The following is a 25,148-nucleotide window of genomic DNA, read 5'->3' as shown; positions in this document are numbered from 1 at the left end:
AATTGGTGTTATTTAGCCAGCAAAAAAGTAAAGCAATGAGTCACTTGTTTAAACATATTTATAACAGTAAAAAAAAAAAAAAAAAAAGACACACATAATTCCTTGGGGAATGGGTATCTGCATCCCTAAAATACATATTTAGAAAGACTTTTTAATGAGAAGTTGCCAATAATTTTAAGAGGGATATTAAATTGTGGTACACTGATTTCAGAAGTTTTTTTTTTCTTAAGTACGCAGGAAAACAACTGGAAGAAACATGTTAAAGTGAGTGGAATGGCCCTTTAGGTAGCCAGATATGGGTCTTCTTTTCCTGTTATACTTCTGAGTTTCTTTTTTTTTTTTTTTAGCAGGCACACGTAAATTTTATAGTGAGCAAATCTGCTTTTGGAACTCGGCAGATAGGTTTCCAGATTGGCCTATAAAATCCTACTTAAGCCAGTGATGTAGCAGAGGAAGCTTCATGCGGTCCTCTCGCCCTGCAGCCACCAAGACTAACCACCACAGTGACTCTCATTACCTCATTATTTGGACAGGGACAGGACTTATGGAGTACTTATGAGAGAACTTGCACATAAGTGGCCATTTACACATTTACATATAAATATTACACCATATTATTAATTCTACCAAATCTCATTATTTGCAATATGGCTATTTAGCAGTAAAAAACTGATTTAGAATACGACTCAGGTGGCCAGTGCTGCCTTACCGTAGTATAAAGGGAGCAGGCCAAGACAGTAAGTAGATTTTTATTTCGTTCATTGCTAATAGTAGCTCAGAGAATGGTCTTAAGCTTCCAAGGTCCTTTCCTGACTTAATATTAAAATGCTAGGCAGTTAGGGATGATCGCCTTGGGGAAAGGAACAGAGTGATGGGAAGTTCTCTGTGAGTCCAATCATTTATTAAACTACTTTTACATGTAATAAATAACACTCTACATAAGGGTGAAAATAACTCCTTAATTTTCCAAGAAATACATACTTGGTAGGCCATTTGCTATCCTTTTTCTCAGAAGAGGAACCACTGAAAACGGACATGAGAAGTGATGGCTTGTATTTGTTCACGAGTCCCACTGCTATCAAAGCCCTTAACTCCCTGCCAGCCATGGCTGTGCGAGTTGGGAGATGACCAGTAGATTTAACACCTGTAGTGGCAGCACTCGTTTCCCACTGTGCTGCTTATGGGCTTATGGTCATTTCCCACTGTGCTGCTTATGGGCTTATGGTCGTTTCCCACTGTGCTGCTTATGGGCTCTCTGTCTCTCTCCTGATCTTCATTTACTGATAATGAACCATTCGTCTAACTGAACAAGGTAACTGAATTCTGCTTTTAAATCCAAGATGAGAACCAGGAACAAACATAAATACAATCTCATTATCAAAGTCACAATATTAAGCTGCTCTGTACACCAAGTAACATGAAACACGTGCTATACGCTTCTATTCTGAGGATGGGTCAAAGACCATCACTTTCTAGACAAAAAGTCTGAAACAAGTAACACAAGCAGAGAGTAAACTGATTAAAGTTATTTTACAAGTAGGCCTAACAGCATTACTAAAATATCACGGGTTACAAGGACCAACTGTATAGCCTAGGGAACCCTGAGGCAGCGATGGAGGAGAATTTGGGGAAGAATGGATATATGTATATTTATGGTTGAGTCCCTTTGCTGCTCACCAGAAACTATCACAAAATTGTTAGCTGGCTATACCCCAATGCAAAAATAAAAAGTTTTGAAAAAAAGAGCATGGGTTTTTCAGATGGAGACCTGGGTTTAAATTCTGGCTCCACCACACAGAAATTATACAGTCAAATTACCTAAATTCAGTTTTTTCCTCTGTAAAAGGAAAAATAAGGAATATCTTGAAGATTCAGTGAAAATTCTTTGAACACACTAAATGAGATAAAATGCATCACAATGCCTGTTATATAAAAAGTATTCCCAAAATGGCAGCTATTGTAATATTTCACTGTTTAAAAATATTTAAACTGTTATTTAAAATCCTAGTATTAGGCATGTAAGTGTAAATCAAACAGTTTTGGATTCAAAGGATTCCTATTTTGATTTCCATCCTACAAACAGGAAAGGGGAACACTCGGGACTTGCACTAACCCTAAAGCAGTGATTCTCAAAGGGTTGTCCCTGGACCAGTGGCATCAGCATGTGGCTATCTGTTGAAAATTCATATTTGTAGGCCTCACCCAAGACTTACTGATTTGGAAACTCCAGGCTGGGCCCCACCAGGTGATGCTGTTTCAACTAAGGTTTTAAGAAGCAGTGACCTAAATACAACACTGACAAGTTTTCACCAATATTCACAGCACCTGGCATGTTACACCTGCTTAGTGTGTTTAGTCCACCAAGTTACAAGATAAATTAGAAGGCAGACTATTGGATATATATATACATCTATGCTACATTATTGCTGAGTATGATAGTACAAAGAAAACACTATTATTTATAAATATCGTTAACCCTAAAGTGTGCTTTTTTCTCCAATACAAGTAAAAAAATCACATTCTTGACTTAACCAACTCAGTCTCTTCTTTCCTTTACCCTGCATTCCCATCACATTTAATGAACAGTTTATATTAGATTATGATATAACCTCACTTTCTCGGAATCCCTGGAAAAGTCAGTCATTCCTTCTACTGTACAATTTCAGATTTTCCAGATAGCTAGGAATGAATCTCTTTAAATAAGCAAAATTTATTTTTCTCTTATTCTGGATGGAAATCTTCAGCACATTAAATACAATCTGAATTTTTTTCTTGATCATACAAATTCATCATTATGAATATCAAGTTTTATGCAAAAACATACTTTAAAATAATGGAATGTCACTAAGCCCAATGTGTACCCCTCTCTGCATCTACAATTGCTGCCATGTAGTTAGTTGGCTATGACTCTAACTACTAGAGCCTTCCTTCCTATCTTGTAACTGAGTGAGTGAAGTCGCTCAGTCGTGTCCGACTCTGCGACCCCATGGACTGTAGCCTACCAGGTTCCTCCCTCCATGGGATTCTCCAGGCAAGAGTACTGGAGAATCCAGTTAAGTACTTGTAATTAACACTGTCTAATAATCTTAGATGGGCTCCAAAGCTCAAGAGCCAACATTCTGATGCTTTTTTTCTTTGTAGTTTTCCAAATACACAAACATACCTTTTTTCACTTGTATACCTTCTCCTTATCTTTAGAAACTCAATCCAAATCTCACCTCTCCTGAGATAAACTTCTCATTGCCCTGTGTCCCTGGCTGAGTTTCAAGCTGCAGCTCCATGCTTGCAAGAATAGCAAGACATTCTCTGCCTACCTCTAATTCAGCATTAATCACACTTGCACTTTAACGATCGATCACGTTCAACTTTCCCACTAGGCTACAGGCATCTTCAAAGCAGAGAGCACTGTATCCCTTGTGCTCTGCACAATGCCACACAAGCAGATGCTCAAAAAAAACAAAAACAAAGTCTGATGAATGAAAAGGTTAGGGTTTGAAAGAAATCCCTTAAGAGAAAAGCACAAAGACCTTGGTACACGGTCAAAGATTGAGGAGTTTGCTCTTGTTTAGTGTTGTTTTTTGGTTTGGGCTTTCTTCTCTTCCACTGAAATGGTAAACAATTCCTTTCTTCTAGTTCTTTTAACAGTTCAACTCCTGTAAGCACATTCTGTCTTTCCAGCCACAGTGTAAGTGAACGCTCTCTACTACATTTTCTCCCACAGAACTTAGCCCAACACATAAAATACATGAAGAAAAAAATCCACCCCAAACTTGGTCTGGGTCAAACTTTTTTGTGTTATATAATTTATCAGCTTCCTCTGAAAAACAATTAGCACTGACCAATGCCTGACCAATATTTGGAAAGAAAGCTGAAATATTCTCCCCCAGCCCAGCTCACTATCTGAGTCTAATGATCTTTAATCATACACTTCAGTATTACACCTCTTTCCTTTTCTATGCATGTTTTCACCAATACCAAACTCTCTTAATTGATCTATAGAACTTTTTAAATAAATATTTGAAACATGCTCCTATTTAATTTTTCTGATTTTTTTTTTTTTTTAAGACAGGTTAAGTAGGTACTTCCCCTGACAATCCAGTGGTTAAGACTCCACACTTCCAATGCAGGGAACACGGTTCGATCCCTGGTAGAGGAATCACGGTCCCTCATGCTGCACTGTGTGACCAAAGGAAGGACAGAAAGGTCACTGAACAGATGCTCATTAGGGAACCACTGAGCAAAGCTGCCCGCTCCAACCAGACCCCACGGTGACGATCTGCATGAGTTCTCTTACAACAGGAGGTCCTAGTAAAGAAGGTGAAACTAACAAGCTACCACCAACTGCAAGAATTCAGAAAAGGTCAGAAGGAGAAAGGAGATGGCAGTCCACATGTCCTACCAACCTCCCAGAATCCTTCTTGCTGAAATCTGTCTTGGCTGAGTGATGCGTGGATCACCAGGAAGGACTCTGAGCCAGAATGATTGGCCCAGAGGCAAACCCGAAACTAATCCCATCACCGACTGCAAGCCACAAGGCACAGCAGCTCTCCTGGGTTCCGGCACCCTGCTGGTCTCCACTCAGGTGCCCATTCACAATCACGTGTGTATCTCCTCACCCAGTTCATTTCCAAGTGTTAGACAACAGCCCACTCTTTGGCCCGGGAAGGGGTCCCCTCTTCCTGCAACATACTGAACAAATAAAGAAAAAAAAGCGATGGCTGATTTAACAATGCTAAGAATGAACAACGTATCCAAGGGTTCGTTGGGACTTGTAAGAGCTAAAGAAACTAAACATCCTTCTCTTGAACATTCTGTATTCTATATGGCAATAAAGCAAGCAAAGAATGACACAACAGACAAAGACGCTAATCCTTCACAATCTCTTGCCTGTAAGGTTACCCTAACAGCAGAGTGCTTTTAAAAGATTAAAATAGGAATGATATAAGTTAAATGTTTCCATGTCTATCAAAACATATGGTAAAAAATGACCTCTCTATTCATGCCACCAACTTCACAGCAATAATAATTGCATATCTTGAAATAATAATGTTCCTTGTTTCTTTTTCCTTAAAATAATTACAACTTCATTTACTACACAATTACTTAAAATAGTCCAATTTCCTATGACTCATTTTATTTTAAATTGGCCCCATCAGTTTTTTTTTTTTTAAGTAATAGGGCATAAAATACTTTATCAAATGGCCCTACAGAGACTATCTCAGAGTTTAAAGAAACACATTTTCAAAATTCTCCAACATTAAAGAACTTGATTACTATATCTATTTTCTTATTTTAGAAATTCAAAAGCCATTTCTAGCTGACATTTAACAACAGAACACGCTTTATATTTTTAAAGTTAATCCTTCTGAAGGAGAAAAATCAGTGAATATATATTAAATATTATTGTAATTAGGTATGTGGTTTAACATTTAATGAGTAAATCCATATTAAATATTAATGACAAGGAATCTTAACTTTCATAAATGTCATTACTCAGCAGATACCAAGATAGGCAGCAAAATGGATCCAGAATTTTTAATAACAAGGATATAAATGAGCTAAACATATACCAATGCTTTAAAAAAAAGGTTACCTCAAGATGGAAAAGTGGGTAAAATCTTAATAAAGTCTCTGTCAGTTTAACACACAATGTACAAAGTAATAAATGAGCTATTTCCCTATACTGAGAATCATGAAAAGAGTACAACATGGCACCCTTGCAAGGGGAAAGTTGGTCTAGACGAGAGCAAGGAATCTTACCAAAGTAAAGGCTCTTTAGCCAGGGTCAAAGGATACTTGAACTCTCCTAAAACTGCAGTAAAAACTATTTTCATATGCTCACTGTTCTGCAAAGTAGATCCATAGCTTTCACAGATGACCAAGAGTCCTGATTCCCCCAAAATTGAGTATTGCTATTTATACCTCATGTGAGAGTTCAACAAGAAGGCAGCTTCCCACCCAGTAAAATACAGTCCTTCACGTGAGCTACAGAGTCAGATGGATGTGTACTCAAATCATGTAACTTCAGAGAGCTCCATTTCCTCATTTGGAAATGAAGGTTGCCGTAACAATTAAGCAATCCACTGTATGTACAGCACTTTGCACACTGCCAGGGGCACAGTAACTACTAATAAATGCCCAACTAAAACAGGAGATATACTTACCTCATACCTCTGTGATGTGGATTAAATGAACTAATACAAGCGAAGTGCTAGAAGAGAGCCTGGTCCACAGTTAGTACTGACCAAGTGTTAGTGATGATAATGAAGAAAATGTTCTATAAAGTATTCTGTCAGTTTCCTCAGGAAGAACTGCTCTGACCGGATTTGCTCAATTTTTATATACCCAGGTATATATACACCTGTGCATTTTCAACTGCATGGAGAGTGGGTGCCCCTAAACCCCATTTGTTAATGAGTTAACTGTACATTTCACGACTCATTGCACTACAGAGTAGAATTCTCATCCATCTCAAAAGATTTAACTGGAATATGTTCACCTTTCCTCACCTTCTACTAGTAGACAGTCCAAACTTCCTCCCCATCTGCACTTCATAACTTCTAGAGCTTCAAATAATGTATTAACCATCTCGTGATAAAATGAAAACTCTTATTAAAGACAAGGATCATATTATCTACCACTGTTAACCTAGATTATCTGACACAAAAACTTGCACACAATTATTATTCAATAAATATTTACTGAACTGTCTCAATATCCTTAATAACTCTACCACATCTACGTGTTTAAGCCCGGAAAGCAAGCTCCAAGAAGTCAGAAGCTTTTCAGCTGTATTTTTAACGCTGCAGAAAAGTAACTTCAAAACTGTCTTAAATTATTACAACAGTTAACAATTCTACATTTAGAAAGAAAGGCAACACAGCAAATAGATGGGGTCTAATTAACATACCTATTTTTAACAAAGACAAAAAATACAGATTTAGTGGCATCTAGATTTCATAAATATTTAATGATGCTGATTCTGAGATCTATCTAAAGAAAGGAGGCTAATACTAGTGATGGGTAAGAAACAGTTTTTTATGAAAGTAAAACTTGAAGGTATTAGTAAAATATGAGTCCAGGAAGAGCAAGGAAATGATGAAACATACTCAATCTAGACTATCTTAAAATTTTTTGTAAAAAAAAAAAAATTTTTGTAAAATTGAAGATGATCTTTCAAAGTAATACAAGCCTTAGAATGTGCTAATCATATGATCTAGCAATCCTACTTCTGGGTATATATCCAAAGGAAATAAACAAGATATCAAAAAGATATCTGCATTCCTGTATTAACTGCAGCATTATTCACAATAGCAAAGATATGGAAACAACCTACAAGTCTATCACAAGCTGTGCAGAGAAAGAAAATACTGTTCATATATGTATACACACACACAGCTCAGTGCAGTTCAGGCGCTCAGTCATGGCTGACTCTTTGCGACCCCATGAACTGCAACACGCCAGGCCTCCCTGTCCATCACCAACTCCTGGAGTTTACTCAAACTCATGTTCATTAGGTCGGTGATGCAATCCAACTATCTCATCCTCTGTCATCCCTTTCTCCTCCCACCTTCAATCTTTCCCAACATCAGGGTCTTTTCAAATGAGTCAGTTCTTCGCATCAGGTAGTGAAAGTACTGGAGTTTCAGCTTCAGTCCTTCCAATGAACACTCAGGACTGATCTCCTTTAGGATGGACTGGTTGGATCTCCTTGCAGTCCAAGGGACTCTCAAGAGTCTTCTCCAACACCACAATTCAAAAGCATCAATTCTTCATGGGGTCGCAAAGAGTCAGGCACGACTGAGCGACTGTAACTGAACTGAGTTGAACTGAACTAGGTATCATAGAGAGATTGGTTCCTTGACCACCCTTCCACAGATAGTGAAATTCAGGAAGCTCAAGTTTCTTACATCATATGGCTTCGTATTTGTATACACATCCTCTCCTATCCTTTAAATCATCTCTAGATTACACTAATACCTAAAACAATGCAAATGCTTTGTAGATAAGCTGCCAGCAAATGGATATTCAAGTTTTGCCTTTTGGAACTTTCTGAAATCTTTTTTTTCCCCCCCCAAATATTTTTGATCCATGGTTGGCTGAATCCAAGTATGATGAACCCTTGGATATGCTGGTCTGACTATATAAGCCAAAAATATACAATATGCTAAAACGTCACAATTTGTTCTTAAGAAGCATGCCAATAAGACAGTTATTAATGAATATATTTCAAACTAGCTCATGCCTCTTTAGTTTTTTTTTTTTTTTTAATTTTATTTTATTTTTAAACTTTACATAACTGTATTAGATTTGCCAAATATCAAAATGAATCCGCCACAGGTTTACATGTGTTCCCCATCCTGAACCCTCCTCCCTCCTCCCTCCCCATTCTTTAGTTTTTCATTTCCTCTCTACCACAGTACATACTGATCTTACTAGCATTTAAAAATACTGGCTTTTTTGTTCTTTTGTTCATATGATCAATCACCCTAATGTAATTTTGGCTAATGAGAAATAATGACATAAGCATCCCTCTCATCCCTGATAAATGTTCCAAGGAGAAACTCAGAAAAACCAGATGATAATAAAATAGTACACAGGCCAAAATGTAAAACTGAAGGCATTATAGGAGTCTTACTTTTGATACCCCTCTGAATATCAGCAGAAAACTTAACCTAAAATGGCTGACATAATGCCATACAGCCTCCCTATCAGACATAAAAGAGTGAAATCTTTGACTGTATCATTTTTAAAGGCTGTCAAGGTATCTTTTACCTTTCAAGGAACTTAACCAACTCAATTAAAGTGACATACGGGCACCATATGCTGAGCCAGGAGGAGGTGAATTGAAGGTTAGCTTTATTTTATGACACAGAAATGATCCTAATGGACCAAGACAATAGAGGACTAAAGACCAATACATAATCTTGGGGTGGAGAAAAGGGGAGACTACGCAGCTGGTCAACTACCCTCCCACTCACTGTTAATGTGCACACCGCTGTAAGAGTGAGGATGCGATCTGAATTACTAAAAATGGAAAAACTGATCAAAAGGTAGACATCATATTTCAAGGTAGCTTTGTACTCTCTAAAACCCTTTGTCCTTTGAGAATATGCATTTCATATAACTGACATACCAACTTTTTAAATTAACTGAAGGACCACATATATGACAGTAGCTTTTAATACCAGATGTCAAATCTGATCTAACTCAAAAATAAACTCAAAAACTTTAATGCAAAGCAACTCATGTCAACTGTGTAACAGTTTAACTGTGTCACAGGATTTTGATTATCTCCTCTCTAAAGGCTAAGTTTACAAAGTCACGTGTCCTCATTTACATACCATGTCTACACTTTAACTCAGTAACTGCATTTCTAGAAAGTTATTCTGTAACAGTAATCCCAAATCCAGAAAAGGGTTAAAATTCAATAAATTACTCACGACAGGAAAAACTGGAAACAACCTAGTGCTTATTAACTCCTCACATAAATAATGTTCACATGTATTCATTTTCTCAACGAAGACCCTATTTCTCACCCAGCGTTCATTCCTGTAACTAGTATCATGCTCATCTACTCAGCTGCTCAAGTGCTGATTTCTAACATCCTCCTTTACTCTTCTTTCTCTCACGTCCCACATCCAAGCTCTCATCACATCCTGACTCTACTTTCAAAATATATAGCCAACTCCACTACTCATCTCTTTCACTGCCACCAACTTACAGCAAGCCACCATTATTTGCCTGTATTACAATTAACCTCTTAAGTGATCTTCATGCTTCCCCCTCACAGCCACAGCCACCTAGCCTCATCAGTCTACCCTCTATATAGAAGCCAAAGTGACCTTTAAAAATAAAAAGTCAGCTCCTCTGCTCTTAAAGTTCCAATGGCTTTCTATCATATCTACATTAAAATCCAAAGTCTCTGCCCTGGTCTGTACCCTAAAGCAGTCCGATGCCCAGAGGCCATCTCTGGACCTTTGCACTGCTGTTTCTTCTACCAGAAATGCACTTTTCCTAAAATCTGCAATCGCACACCTTCATTTCTTAAGTTTCTACTTAAATGCCATGGTTTTCAGATACAAGTTCCCTGGGAGCCCTAACTAAAGCAGGATGTCCAGCTATTCCCTCTCCCTTTAGCTTGCCTTGTTTGCCTCAAGGCATTTATAACCACCCAGTAGGATATCTCACACACATACACAGATACATACATTTAACTATTTTTCTATCTCACAAAAAAATAGGCTCCATAAGAACTGCAGGTTTAGTTTGCTCACTACTATATTCCCAATACCTACAACAGTGTCTGACACACATTAAAAGCTTAAAAATTAATCTGTCAAACCTTAATTGAATGTTAAATTCTTAAAACAAAACAACATACAACCATTTATTATTTAAGACATGTTTCAAACAGCATAGGAAAAGCTAACCTTACAACACAAAGTGACAAATGAGAATAAAATACCTTATATAGAGCCTACGACAGAGAAAAAGGAAAAATATACCAAAAATTGGTTAGAGTAGATGCCTCCAGAAAGTCAGTCAAGATTACTAGAAATTTTCATTTTCTTATTTTTCCTAAATAAGTTAATGTTGAAGGTATCCCTTCAAAATTAGAAAAAATTACATGTTAAAGAGTTATGCCTGACAAAATTCTACAGCCTTTAAGCTCAGAACTTTTTTTTTGGCCGCACTATGGAGCACCTGGGATTTTAGCTCCCCAGCCAGGGGCCCAGCTCATGCTTCCTATGATGGAAGCGTGTGGTCTCAACCATGGATCGCCAGGGAGACTCCCTAAGCTCAGGACTACAAACAAACAAACAACTCTGGCCTGCAGGAAGCTGTGCCAGAAAAAAAATTAAAGATTATTTTTTAATGTAAGTTGAAGGTTCCCAATTAGTAGAGTGAGCAGATAGTTCATCATCCAAACTGAGTCCATTTTAGGAGTTGTAGAGGATTCAAAAATAATTAACAGGTGGTTCAGCTGATTCATACAAGTGTAAACTGAGACTCGTTTTGAGCAAACCAAAAAAAATAATTACCTTACTCATTACCCACATAACAAAGGTCTATCTCTTTAGGATGACCTTAAAACCTTCAAAACCCACTTTCTTCATCTCTATTTCTGCTACAAAACCTAACACACATCCCACACATGACTGACTACTTAGCATTCCACTAACCATGCCTCTAATTCCTAACTTCCTAGAAGGCCTTTTCTTCCCTTTTCTGTCTAGAAAAGTCCTGTATCTTCCACCTTACTGCCTCTTCCTCAACGAAGCATATAATAGCATGTTCATATCTCTAACTCTGGCCACCTGATGTGAAGAACTGACTCACTGGAAAAGACTCTGATGCTGGGAAGGGCTGAAGGCAGGAGGAGAAGGGGAAGACACAGGATGAGATGGTTAGACGGCATCACCGACTTGATGGACATGAGTTTGAGCAAGCTCCAGGAGTTGGTGATGGACAGGGAAGCCTGGTGTGCTACATGGGGTCGCAAAGAGTCGGACACAACTGAGCAACTGAAGTGAACTGATATCTCTAACTAAGGTTCTTAACCAGAGTCTTATGAATGGTCTGACGAACATCCGTGACGTTCTGAAATTATTTCCAAACACTGGGTATATGCTCTTTTCTTAGGAGAAGGCACTGCGACCATTTTCAGATTCTAAAAGTAATTTATAACCAAACAGGTTAAGAATTATTGCTTTATTGTATCAGTTGGATTACAATTATTTATTCTCTCACTACATTATGAGTTTCTTTAAAACACCCTATCCTAGAAATAAATGGTTTGATGAAATAAAACATTAAAAAGATATGTCCGGGAATTCCCTGGCTGTCCAGTGGTTCAGACTCCACATATTCACTGCTGAGGGCTTGGGTTCAATCCCTGGTCAGGAAACTAAAACCCCACAAGCAGTGCAGCACAGACAAAAAATAAAAACCTCCACAATTCTCTCCTAAATTCCCTAGACTTACTGTCAGAGCCCTGAAATCCACTTCTAATTTTATTATATTCATCCTCTTTCAAATTTCCAGTCATGTATGAATTTAAATCATTTAACATAAATATTTAAATTCCTTCCCATTAAAACCACTCTTTTCTAAACTTTCTGCATTTTTACATGCAAAGATTGAAAAAGAGTAAAATTAAAAATTTAAAGCAAAAAAGTAAAATTTATTAAAATTGAAGGGAAAATAGTAAAAAAAAAAAAAATTAAAACTCAGTATCCTAGAAGAACCACAATATTTATGGAAGGCAGAAAAGGGAGATCAAACACAGATGCATGAGTCAATCTACCTTAACAGAATGTTTCTTTCAATGTCTACTTCTCACAGTAAGATGACAGGGGGAAAGATCTATTCACATCACATTATATACATCTAATTCTATTTGAGATTTTATTGAACGTTTTAGTCAAATGCATGTCATGTACCAATCCAACACTGTTTATTAGAGCAAAGGTTCATGTGCAAAGCACACAGCATCTGACAAACAACCCTGAGGTGGGTACTCACCGTGCTGTACACTGCCGAGACAGCAGGAGTAAAGATTCGGTCCTCGAGTGGCTGCTGCACAGGTCCTCTAGGAATTCTAGAAGAGCGAGTTAAGGATAAGAGAACTCAAAACCGAACTGAGCAGTAAGAGCAAATTACGACCACAAAATCCTGTCACCGACCCAAGCTTTGTCATCCAATTAGTGGGGGTATCCACTTACTTACTTCTCCAGAGAAACCGGAAAACAAAGTATTTCAAATTTCCTAGTGTGATTAGATCAATCTCTCCAAAAGGGATTCCCATGATAACCATTCCATGGAAACTCAAAACAAATAAAAATCATTCAACAAGCCTCCTAACTTTAGGCCCACGATGAGACTGTACCACCTTTACTTCTTAGAGAAAAAGACTAAGGAAGTATAAGCAGGATATTCAGGAAGATAAGACTAATTCATCAACATAGAAATTACTGACAAAGACCAAGTCTGTTCCAACTACACAGGAATGGCATATACAACTGTTTCCTTGTGTTTCTATTTTAGCTACTACTTTTCCCATCTCTACACATCAACTCTTCATTTTTTAAAAAAGAGGCTCTCCACCACAATTTAGTTTAAAATATTTCAACATGTTGTCAGGATATTCTTCAAAAGAGTGTCATTTTATTCAGCTTCAAAACTGAAAGATGTAAGTTCTATCTGGTAAGGTGATATTTCACCTCTTTAAGAATGACAACCAAAAGAGGGGCACCAAAAGATTAACAGCAATTATCTCAGGATGACAGGATTACAAAACTGTATTATGTGCCTTTTCTACAATAAAAATAAGTTAGTTTTATAATTTGAATGTATTTTAAAAGACTACAAATGTAATAAACCCAAAATGAGACAGTATCCTTTCTTCAACAAATTAATTCTCACATCATGTTCCTTTTTAATTCAGTGAAACAGGAAGACAAAGTGACAGCTGCAAATGTAACTGTGTAAGAATGACCACAAGTTGCAGAGGCCTAAAAGAATCATTAGAAATAAAATTCTTTATATCTAAGTTGCAACAGTTTACTGAGGTGAGAGAGGGAAAACCATACAAAAAAACCCAATGCTTTAGTCATTCAATATTAATAACACTGTTACCAATTTTTAGATAGTTCTTTAAATTTAGCAACCTCAGACAACAGCTGGATACCATGCCACCCTCCCCTACACACAAAGAACTGATTTAAAATGCTGCACTGAGAAATAACAAAGGTAAACCATTCATAAAGGAACTGCTTCATCCAAAGAAACTATATACATATTTACGATGTAGAAAACATAAGCCTAACAAGTTTCAGAGCATAAGTCCTTACTATTAGCTTGTCAATTCTTTCAGAATGAAGACTATTCCTGGCTGAAATAAAACTTACTTTGAATTATGGTTCTACACTGTGGTCACATGAATGGTAGAAAACATAAAACCTTTCTTTCTTCTGCAAAGCCAACTACTATTTTTTCAAGCCAGGGTCAACTGTCACTATGTGGGAATAAGTTCCAAGGGAGCGATCAGTAGTAGGCCCCAAGGGCTGAACCATACCTTTTCATCTTACAAGGAAAGGTTAAGGCTCAGGATTTCTATTAGTCACTTCATTGGCTAACAATATTACTGTAATTACCAGACTTCTAAAGAGACAATCATATATTTGGTCAATGTTCCAGTAACAAACATTCTTTTCCCTTGGTCACAAAGAGTACTCACCTCATTTATTTCCCTCTGAAAACTACCAACAGAATAAACTTAATATTAAAGTTTACTACCAGTTCCCATCAAGCTCCATATCTCCAGCATAAATCACTGAATGCTTACCTGCCTTTGAGCTCAATATAACAAGCAAACAGCTCCTCACAGTCCTATTTAAATTCTAATTCCAACAACGAGCAGTGTGTAATATGCATGTGCAATGCTCCAGAACACACTGTTTTCATTTTTCAAATCTCGTGGTTGAAATAAGAGTAGTACAACCACTTGACATTTCTGTGATTCAAACTGCTATGATTTATATTATGTCATTAGGAAATAAAAGCATAATCATTAGCAAGATTGGACAGCTGATACGCAATAACTGAATTAATAAGACTTAAGCAGAAATATAAATGCAAAAAAAGTTCTAATTCCCCATTTTCTTTCTAATAAAAAATTAACAAGATCAATTTCAGAAACAAAACTTGAAGCTTAAAGAGTATTAAAACACGATAGAATTTAAATTGATTATTATAGTACTCACTACATAACTCTCCACACTAAATGTCAATTAGGCAGATAAAAAATTCTCAGAGACCAAATTTCATCAGGGAAATCCAAGGATCTATGAGATTACATAATGATCTGAACATTTCCTACTGTACCATGAAGGAAGGAGGGGGAACTATAATTATTTTTAACACAAATGTTTACTAACATTTCAAGGATGATGAACTCCACCAGGATGAGCTTCTAAATCTACGGCAATCATACCTGAAACCGGGTTTGACTCAAAAGTCAGAACCTCCTCAAAAGGCAGATTTTGACAAATCAGAAAACAAGTAGCTGAAACAAGCAGTGAAAGGCAATAGAAATACTCCTGCAGTTTGCTTAAATACTAACAGTCCATTTACAATTCCCAGGTAAATGTTCCTAAACTCTGCCCCCACAACACTATAAGAAAAGCTGCTATCCTGATGCGCAGCATAAGCAATATTCTTAAAGTAACAACCTCAAGTTAACACTGTCTCATTGCGAAAGAAAGCAAGGGTACAAATTCCTTTGCACAAACACTGCTTTAGAGAAGACACAGGCAACTAATTTCAACAGATACAAATAAACGAAAAGATCTTTTCTGCATTCTTATTTAACCTTTAAGGCAAAATAGTTACATTAGTTGATCTATGCTTTCTTTACTTTCTCATTTCTACCTACTTTTGATAATGAAAAGGATAACTTCTATAACATACAAGAATAAGGGCAAAATTTCTGAACTATACTGTATTTCACAAGATACCACACACGATTTCTCAAAACAAACATTGTTTCAAATACAGATGGCTTTGGAAATTTCCCTTTAATATTAGTTCTGACCCATCAGGTACATGTCTTTCAAAAATTAAAGAAATCCAATTTAAATAAACCAGCATATTTTGAAAACCCTAACAAAAGAAAACTAAACCTAGCTTTAAAAAGTAAATGCACTAAAGTGAGTAAACACAGTCTACATAATTTTTAATTCTAAAAAAAATTCCTGTGTCACTGTTTATGATACAGAAAATGATCCAGATTCGATCAGAATGTTTTAAAAAATAATTCAAGAATGTACAAAATTCTTTTTGAGTTTTTCAGATCTGTCACATATAGAAACTGATTAACCATCTCCTCCTGGGACAACTAGATAGACAAAGGCAAACTATAAACAAAGAAATAATTGGATGCTCACCTCACAACATACACAAAACTTAACTCCAATGTGGATCAAAAACCTAAATGTAGAACTAGGAAGTATAAACCTTTTAAAAGTAAATAAGGGAATAAATCTACATGACCACATATGTGGCAATGAACTGCATAGGCATGACAGACACCAAAAGAACAGCAACCAAAAAAAAAAAAAAAAACAGATAAATTGTACTTCAACAGAAATAAAACTTTCGTACTTCAAAAGATACCATCAAGAAAGTGAAATGACAACCCACAGAATTGGAAAAACATTTGCAAAGAATATGTGTGATGAGAGACTTCTATCCAGAAAGTATAAAGAATTCTTACAACTCAACAACAAAAACACAACCCAACTTTTTAAATGGGCAAAAGATCCGAACAGACATTTCTTCAAAGAAGATATACAAACAGCTAAAAACTACATGAACAGACGCTCAGTGTCACCAGGGAAATGCAAATCAAAACCACGATGAAACACCATTTCATACCCACTGGGAAGGCTATAGTAAAAAAGCCAGTGTGGGCCAGAATACGCAGAAACTGGAGCCCTTATACACTGCTGGTGATAATAGGAAATAATACAGCCACCATGAAAAACCACCTGACATTTCTCAGAAGTTTAAACATTAAGTTGCACTATGACCCACCAACTTCACTCAAGTGAGCAGAATATACACAGTATAGTATGTCCTGGAAAAACTTGTGCATAAATAATTATATATATATATATGCAGTATTATTTATAATAGCCAAAGGTGGAAACAAATCAACTGATGAATAGAGTATACACAAAATGCAGTATATAGTGGAATTCAATTTAGCAATAAAAAGAAATGAAATACAACTGACTCCTAAACAATGTGAGGGTTACAGACGTCGACCTAGCAGCACAGTCAAAAACCCACTTATAACTTCACAGCTGGCCTACATGTCCCCAGCTCCACATTCTCTGATTCAGTCAGCCAAGGACTGTGTAGTAGTCTGGTCTTTATTGAAAAAAGTTCACAAACAACGGACCCAGGGACTTCAAATCCACGTTATTCCAGGGGCAACTGTACTAACTGTACATGTTACAACACGGATGAACCTTGCAAACAGCTAAGTGAAGGAAGTCAATCACAACACACTACCTCTTATGTAATTTTTATGAAATGTTCAGAATAAGCTATAAAGACAGAAAGACTAGCGACTGCTTGGGACTAGGAGGAATGGAGAGAGATGAATTGAGATATGAACTGAGGTAGTCAAGAGGTATAAATTTCTTTCCAAGGTGATTAAATGTTCTAAAATTGACTATGGTAATGGTTGCACGGGGAAGGCAATAACACCCCACTCCAGTGTTCTTGCCTGGAGAACCCCAGGGACGGAGGAGCCTGGTAGGCTGCAGACCATGGGGTCGCTAAGAGTCAGACACGACTGAGCAACTTCACTTTCACTTTTCCCTTTCATGCATTGGAGAAGGAAATGGCAATCGCACTGAGTCAGACACGACTGAAGTGGCTTAGCAGTAGTAGTAATGGTTGCATCTATCTGTGAATGCACAAAAAACCACTGCACTTACACATCAAATGACTGAATTTTACGAAATGCATATTTTATTACAATAACTTTTTAAAAATATTAATCCTTTCCAATGCTGGGAAATGGAGAAGGCAATGACACCCCACTCCAGTACTCTTGCCTGGAAAATCCCATGGACGGAGGAGCCTGGGGGGCTGCAGTCCATGGGGTCGCTAACAGTCAGACACGACTAAGCGACTTCACTTTCACTTTTCACTTTCACGCATTGGAGAAGGAAATGGCAACCCACTCCGGTGTTCTTGCCTGGAGAATCCCAGGGACGGGGGAGCCTGGTGGGCTGCCGTCTATGTGGTCGCTGAGTCAGGGACAACTGAAGTGACTTAGCAGCAGGAGCAGCATGCTGGGAAAAGCGTCATAAAAGATAAGGGTGAGAGCTGTACTACTAGAGACAGTAGGAAAGTAAGAGAAGCAAATTCCAGAATGAAGCCTTCAGCTGACAGCAGTAAAGCATCCTCAGATAATGTCTATTTACCTAAACAGCATCAAAGACAGAGCATCTCAAACCCAAGCATGAAACTATACCATGCTGCTGCTACTGCTGCCAAGTCACTTCAGTCGTGGCCGACTCTGTGCGACCCCATAGACGGCAGCCCACCAGGCTCCCCCATCGCTGGGATTCTCCAGGCAAGAACACTGCAGTGGGTAAACTATGCTATAAGAAAAGATAAAAATAGATTAAAATGAATTAGAGTTTGACATTTTCAAGTACAGGCACCAAACATGCAAAATATCCCAAAAAGAACATCTTGAACGACCCAAACTGGCAACTACAGAAATCTAAGGCCACAACTTTAGTAATTGTGGTATGGACAAAAGCAAAACAGAAACTGTATTCTCAAACCTAAACAATATGGACATATCTACTCCTACTTTAACTGAGGAATCTATGACAGAATATGATTAAAAAAAAAAAAAGATACCAAGGCTGAGTGCTGAAGAATTGATGCTTTTGAACTGTGGTGTTGGAGAATATTCTTGAGAGTCTCTTGGACTGCAAGGAGATCAAACCAGTCTATCCTAAAGGAAATCAGTCCTGAATATTCATTGGAAGGACTGATGCTGAAGCTGAAACTCCAATACTTTGGCCACCTGATGTGAAGAGCTGACTCATTAGAAAAGACCCTGATGCTGGCAAAGATAAGGCAGGGGGAGAAGGGGACAACAGAGGATGAGATGGTTGGATGGCATCACCGACTCAATGGACAAGAGCTTGAGCAAGCTCTGGGAGATGGAGAAAGACAGGGAGGCCTGGCATGCTGCAGTCCATGGGATGGCAAAGAGTTGGACACAACTGAGCGACTGAACAACCAATGTTTTAATATAAATTTTGCTTCAAAGCTGTTTATATTTTGCCACTAAAAGTGCACTGAAATAAAACTAGCAATTTCAATATTTTTTTAATTCAGTTTACTGTTAAGCTATTATTAATAATTCAGGTTCAAAATCCCTTATTGTAACTCAGAACTTTTCCATTGTTAGAGAGTCAATGCAGTGGCAAGCTATTCCTTCTAGTATATAACATCTTCAGCAAGGTCTTAGGCAGCACTTTTAAATCAAACACATTAATACCTCTACTACAAAATATATGAATATTCGATTTTCTGTATTTCTGTCCAGAGTTTTTGCCAATTTCAGAAAAAAATTAGTTTCCCTAAGCTGTTTTGATTTTAGATTGCAAGCCTATACCTTCTTTCCCATTGTGTTTTAGATTTAAAAATCGCTGGAAATCATCATTTTAATATTAACAACCGGAACCATTACATTGCATTTTTTTAAAAAACAAATACAGAAACATTACTCTCCAAGTGCTTAGCCAGAAATGCCCTTGTTCTGATTCTGGTTTTCTACCTCAGAACACAACTCACCACATATGACAAATTGATTTCCTGACAGTCACATTTAAATTTACCCAGAAACATACTCTACTTAGAGTTTTTGTTCATTTTTTTTATATACCAAAAAAAACCAATACTGCCCCCCAAAAATGGCTGTTGACCATGTTGTTAATATTTGGTAATTCTGTTTTTAGTTTTTTGAAGAACCTCCATAAAAATCCCATGGACAGAGGAGCCTGGTGGGCTGCAGTCCATGAGGTCGCTAAGAGTTGGACACGACTGAGCAACTTCACTTTCACTTTTCACTTTCATGCATTGGAGAAGGAAATGGCAACCCACTCCAGTGTTCTTGCCTGGAGATTCCAGGGGATGGGGGAGCCTGGTGGGCCGCCGTCTATGGGGTCGCACAGAGTCGGACATGACTGAAGCGACTTAGCAGCAGCAGCAGCAGACCAACTTACAGTCCCACCTGTTGAAAGTGAAAGTCATTCAGTCGTGTCCAACTCTTGGAGACCCCATGGACATCCATGGCATTCTCTAGGCCATGGATAGCAATACTGGAGTGCTAGCCTGGAGTGGATAGCCTTTCCCTTCTCCAGGGGATCTTCCAACCCAGGGATCGAACCCAGGTCTCCCACATTGCAGGCGGATTCTTTACCAGATGAGCCCAAGAATACTGGAGTGGGTAGCCTATCCCTTCTCCAGCTGATCTTCCCAACCCAGGAATCAAACTGGGGTCTCCTACACTGCAAGTGGATTCTTTACCAACTGGGCTCTCAGGGAAGCCCTTCCCACCTGTGGGTTCCAAAAAGGAAACAATTACTGATGTAACAACAGGAATGAATCTCAAATGCTAATTAAGTGAAAGAAGCTAGACTCAAAATGGCTATGCATCCATTTACAAACACTCTGGCAAAAGCAAATCTATAGGGGCTACTAGGATCTAGGGAAGAGTTTATTTTAAAAGAGATAACACTATACGATCCAGCAATTGCACTTTTGGGCATGTATTCAGACAAAAAAATATGCAAACCTATGTTCACAGCAGCACTATTTACAATAGCCCAGACACATAAGTAAACTAAATGTCCATTTACAGATGAGCTGGATAAAGATATGGTATGTGTATACACACACACACACACACACACACACACACACACACACAGGAAAACTATTCAGTCATAAAAAAAGAAAAACCAAAATAATGCCACTGCAGCAACATGGATGCAACCAGAGATTATTATATCAAGCGAAGTAAGTCAGAAAGAGAAATACATATATTTTATCACTTTATGTGGAATCCAAAATACTACATAAATGAACTTACCTACAAAACAGAAATAGATTCACAGATAGAGAGAAGAGACATGGTTGCCAGGGGCAGAGGTGAGGGATGGACCAGGAGTCTGAGATTGGCAGATGCAAACTATAATATATAGAATGGACAAAAAAGGTCCTACTGTATAGCACAGGGACCCAGAGTCGATATCCTACAATAAACGAAAATGGAAAGAATATCTAAAACTGAATCACTTTGCTGTATAGCAGAAACTAATACAACACTGTAAATCAACTAGTCTTTAACAAAATTTAAAAAAAAAAAAGAAGGCACTGAAGCAATGTCACTGGGTGATGAATGTTTTCATTTTCAGTATGGCAGGGCTGCAAAACTCTGCATTTGTCAGAATTCATACAACTATATGAGTTTCTCCAGAGGTTAAGCAATAGTCACTAAAGGACTCAGCAAATTTGCTCCTAGATATATATGTAAGAGAAATAAAAATGTGTGCACACAAAACTAATACATGAACGTTCCTATCAGCAGTATTTACAATAGCCAGAAAGTAGAAACAATGTTTCCATCAACTGATGGATGGACAAAACTGAGATGTATTCATACAATGAATTTTATTTGGCAATTAAAAGAAAGGAAAATCCTGATACATACTACAACATGGATGAACCTTGAAAACAAAATGCTAAGTGAAAAAAAGTATACAAAATGCTAAGTAGTCAAAAAGTATAAAAGAAAACGACTGGTGGATGCTTAGGCTGGAGAGGGCTGATGGAATGGGGGAAGGAGGGATGCCTGCTAAAGTACCTAAGTTTCTTTTTGAAGTAATCTAAAATTAGGTTATACAGCCATGGTGATAGTGAAACTAGTCTGTAAATATACTAAAAGTCAAGAAACTGTACATTTTAAATGGGTGAATTTTATTGTATGTGAATATCTCAATAAAGCTGTTATTTAATTCTTAAACAAGTATTTAAAATATTAAAACTCCATGATGGGGCAAGCACTTTGTTTTGTCTACCATTCTATTCACAGACACTAGAATACTGCAGTAGAGTCATAAACTCAAAATGCTTCATTATCATGATCTAGTCCATTAGACATTTTTTTTTAAACATAGTGATTTTTTTTTTTTTTTTTGGCCATGCAACACAGCTTATGGGATCTTAGTTCCAACCAGGGATTGAACTCTGCCCCAGTAGTGAAAACTCCAAGTCCTAACCACTGGACCGCCAGGGAATTCCTTAGTCCACTAGACTTAAAAGAAGTATGGCTCATCCTAAAAATCTACATAGCAAAGAGAAACTTAATGCAACAGTAATAATAATAAACAGACTTCCCTGGTGCTCAGCTGGTCAACAATCCACCTGCAATGCGGGAGACCTGAATTGGGATCCCTGGGTTGGGAAGATCCACTGGAGAAGGGAAAGGCTACCCACTCCAGTATTCTGGCCTGGAGAATTCCATGGACTCTATAGTCCATGGGGTCACAAACAGTCGGACACGACTTTTTGGGCTTTCCTGATGGCTCAGATGGTAAAGAATCCACCTGCAGTGCAGAAGACCTGGGGGTTCAATCCCTGGGTTGGGAAGATCCCCTGGATAAAGGAACTGGCTACCTATGTGAGTATTCTGGCTTGGAGAATTCCATGGACAGAGGAGCCTGGTAGGCTTCAGTCCATGGGGTCACAAAGAGTCAGACACGATTGAGTGACTTAAAAAAATAAATAAATAAAGCAGGTACCCCCAGAGAAAAATGGGTAGCTGATTTTGTGCAATGAACTGAATTTCTTTCAATGGCAGGATCTTATACTATTCTGAACCCTGCCAAATAACCATGCAATATGGAAACCTGCTCAGCCAGCTTCTTGACACAACTCCCAACAAACTTCTCTCTTCAGTAACAGCTGGGAAAGATCCTTCTCTATCCACACTGAACAAACCCAAGCCACAGCACACTTACTTAAACCAGTGGACCAATACTGCTTGTCAATACACCAAAGGGGAGATTATAGTACCTTGGAATGAGTCAAAGTATGTGTGTACACTAGAAAAACAATAACAAAGAAATCCACATTTAACAGAAGAAATGACTTCACAAAATAAAGAATCATCAACAATGAGAAACACATCAAATTATCCTTGGCAGGTCCTTAGTGCTCAGAGGACCTAACATCAAATGCAGAGATTCAATAACTGAGTACACTCTACTCCACAGGAAAACTCTGTTATAATAGAGCACCGCTGATATTAATGCATCTTTTTGTCTATTCCAGGCAAAACACTCAACTTTTAACCACTTGTGGAGAGGCAGATGTGGCATAACCCTGTCAGAGTAAAGTGGAAGGGAGACAATTTTTTATTACCAACGCAACCATGGCTTGTATAAGCTTTCTTTCTTTACTTCAAAACTAAGCTTATTAATACATTCATCCTGTCTGTAATAAATATTCTCCACCTGTGTTTTCTTTCCACCTGAAATTGTCACAGTCATGTCTGATTCATTCTGCACATAACTTACATAACTGTAAGTAATCAATCAGTTGAATATAAACACAATACATCTGTACCTATTTAATTTATCATACAGATTCCGATTTAATTTCATTTCAAAATCTCATCTGACACTCAAATTTTTTCATCTAAATTCCGCAGTAGTCTTTACAAGGATAAGAATTTCATCCTAATTTAAATCACTGGTGGAAAATTACTAAGCAAGTCAGATTTAAAGAAAGAGCACTATGATACTCCTGAAACCCCTTCTTGGCCAGAGGCAATGGAGAAAGACCCCTTGTTGGTCAGAGTATTAGCGAAATTCCAAAGCAGCAAACTGGAGGGGGAGATCTCTAAGTTTCTGTATAAACTTATAGAAGTCCCAGGCTCACCCTCAGAGTTGTACATAAATGGGACAGATACAAAGCAGCATTTTAAAAGCTCTGAAAACAAATCAAGATTAAAACCACCCCCAAAAGAGAGACAAACTTGAGCTCTGAGCCTAACCAAGTTAACTGTCTATTAAAAAAAAAAAAAAACAACTTTTAATCTCAATTCTCCATGGATTGTAAAGGACCCAGAATCTACAAAACGCAAATTTTCAAATGTTCAGGATACAATCTGAAATTACTTGATATATAAATACAGTAAAATGTAACCAATTATCAAGAACATGAAATCAAATCTAACAGGGTTGACTGCCTAGAAAAATACTCCACAAATGATTCAGAATTTATAAAACTTAACGTTTAATGTCTAGGACACAATCCAAAATTATCTGACATACAAAGAACCAAGCAAATCTAACCAATTCTTAGAAGACAATTAATACACGCCAATCTTGAAAAGACTCTGATGTTAGAATTACCAAGCACAGAACATAAAAGCAATTATTTTAACTATGCTCCAAGAGGTAAAGGTAGACCCATTTGAAGTGAAGGGAGAGACAGAAATCAGCAGCAAGTTGATACAAACTATAAAAAAGAACCAAGTGGAAATTTTGGACCTGAATGATACAATATCTTTTAAAAAAAATCACCGGGTGGTATCAGTAACAGAATAGAGATGACAGAAGAGTCAGTTAATCAGAAAATAGATCAACAAAAGAAATAAAGAAAAAAAGTGATTAATAAAAGTAACAAGAAGATAAGGAGGCAAAGGTGAAAAACCACATATGGAAGCTTACAATGGTGAATTAGAAGTTGTTAATGTAACCCATGGGCCAGCAAACTTTTTCCTAAGAGCCAAATAGTAAATATTTGTGCATACATGTTATCTGTATGAGCCTGAGAGACGGATGGTCTCAGTACTGCTCACCTACACTGCTGCAATGCAAAAGAAGCTACAGATAACACGTAAAATGAATGGCTCTGGTGTGTTCCAATAAAGCTCATTTACAAAAATAGGCAGCTGGTTAGTGGATCATAGGTTGCCTACCCTTAATTTAATCAAATAAAAGAGCTTTCCCCAATACTTTAAGATAATAAACGCTCAGTTATGTAATATCTGACAATACACACCTTAATTTTCCAAACATTAATTAAATTCATCCATGATGAAAATGGAAAGAGTTATAGCACTATGTTAATAGACTGATGCTAGTGAGATTCTTGAAATTATCATTAGCAAAACAATGGTATTATCTGAAAAACTTAAGAGTGTATATGGTTTAAACTCAGATTGCTGCTAAGTCACTTCAGTCGTGTCTGACTCTGTGCGACCCCATAGATGGCAGCCCACCAGGCTCCCCCATCCCTGGGATTCTCCAGGCAAGAACACTGGAGTGGGTTGCCATTTCCTTCTCCAATGCATGAAAGTGAAAAGTGAAAGTGAAGTCGCTCAGTCGTGTCTGACTCTTAGCGACCCCATGGACTGCAGCCCCCCAGGCTCCTCCATCCATGGGATTTTCCAGGCAAGAGTACTGGAGTGGGGTGCCACTGCCTTCTCCAAAACTCAGATTAGTTTTTAACTAAAACAAATTCTGATATGT

The 25,148-nt window shown here is 37.6% G+C and overlaps 1 protein-coding gene across 18 annotated transcripts in view; it reads right to left on the bottom strand.

The window, feature by feature from the left end:
* Positions 1-25,148, bottom strand: part of EIF4G3 (eukaryotic translation initiation factor 4 gamma 3) — a 353,112-nt gene that overhangs the window by 251,599 nt on the left and 76,365 nt on the right. For 16 of the 18 annotated variants that reach the window (XM_045164652.1, XM_045164651.1, XM_025278787.3 and 13 more), the window contains one exon: positions 12,529-12,604. Coding sequence is in view for 1 of the 18 variants with exons in the window: in XM_045164650.1 (XP_045020585.1) it covers positions 12,529-12,604; positions 14,243-14,247 (81 nt within the window). In the remaining 17 variants the exon portion in view is untranslated. Of the gene's footprint in view, positions 1-12,528; positions 12,605-14,242; positions 14,296-25,148 lie in introns of those variants that run through there. The other 2 variants (XM_045164650.1, XM_044938160.2) reach the window with 2 other exon arrangements.

Source organism: Bubalus bubalis, chromosome 2, assembly GCF_019923935.1.
Source record: "Bubalus bubalis isolate 160015118507 breed Murrah chromosome 2, NDDB_SH_1, whole genome shotgun sequence".
Classification (NCBI taxonomy): domain Eukaryota; kingdom Metazoa; phylum Chordata; class Mammalia; order Artiodactyla; family Bovidae; genus Bubalus; species Bubalus bubalis.
The sequence above is the reverse complement of the archived record's forward strand: the minus strand, read 5'-3'. Positions and strand labels throughout refer to the sequence as shown.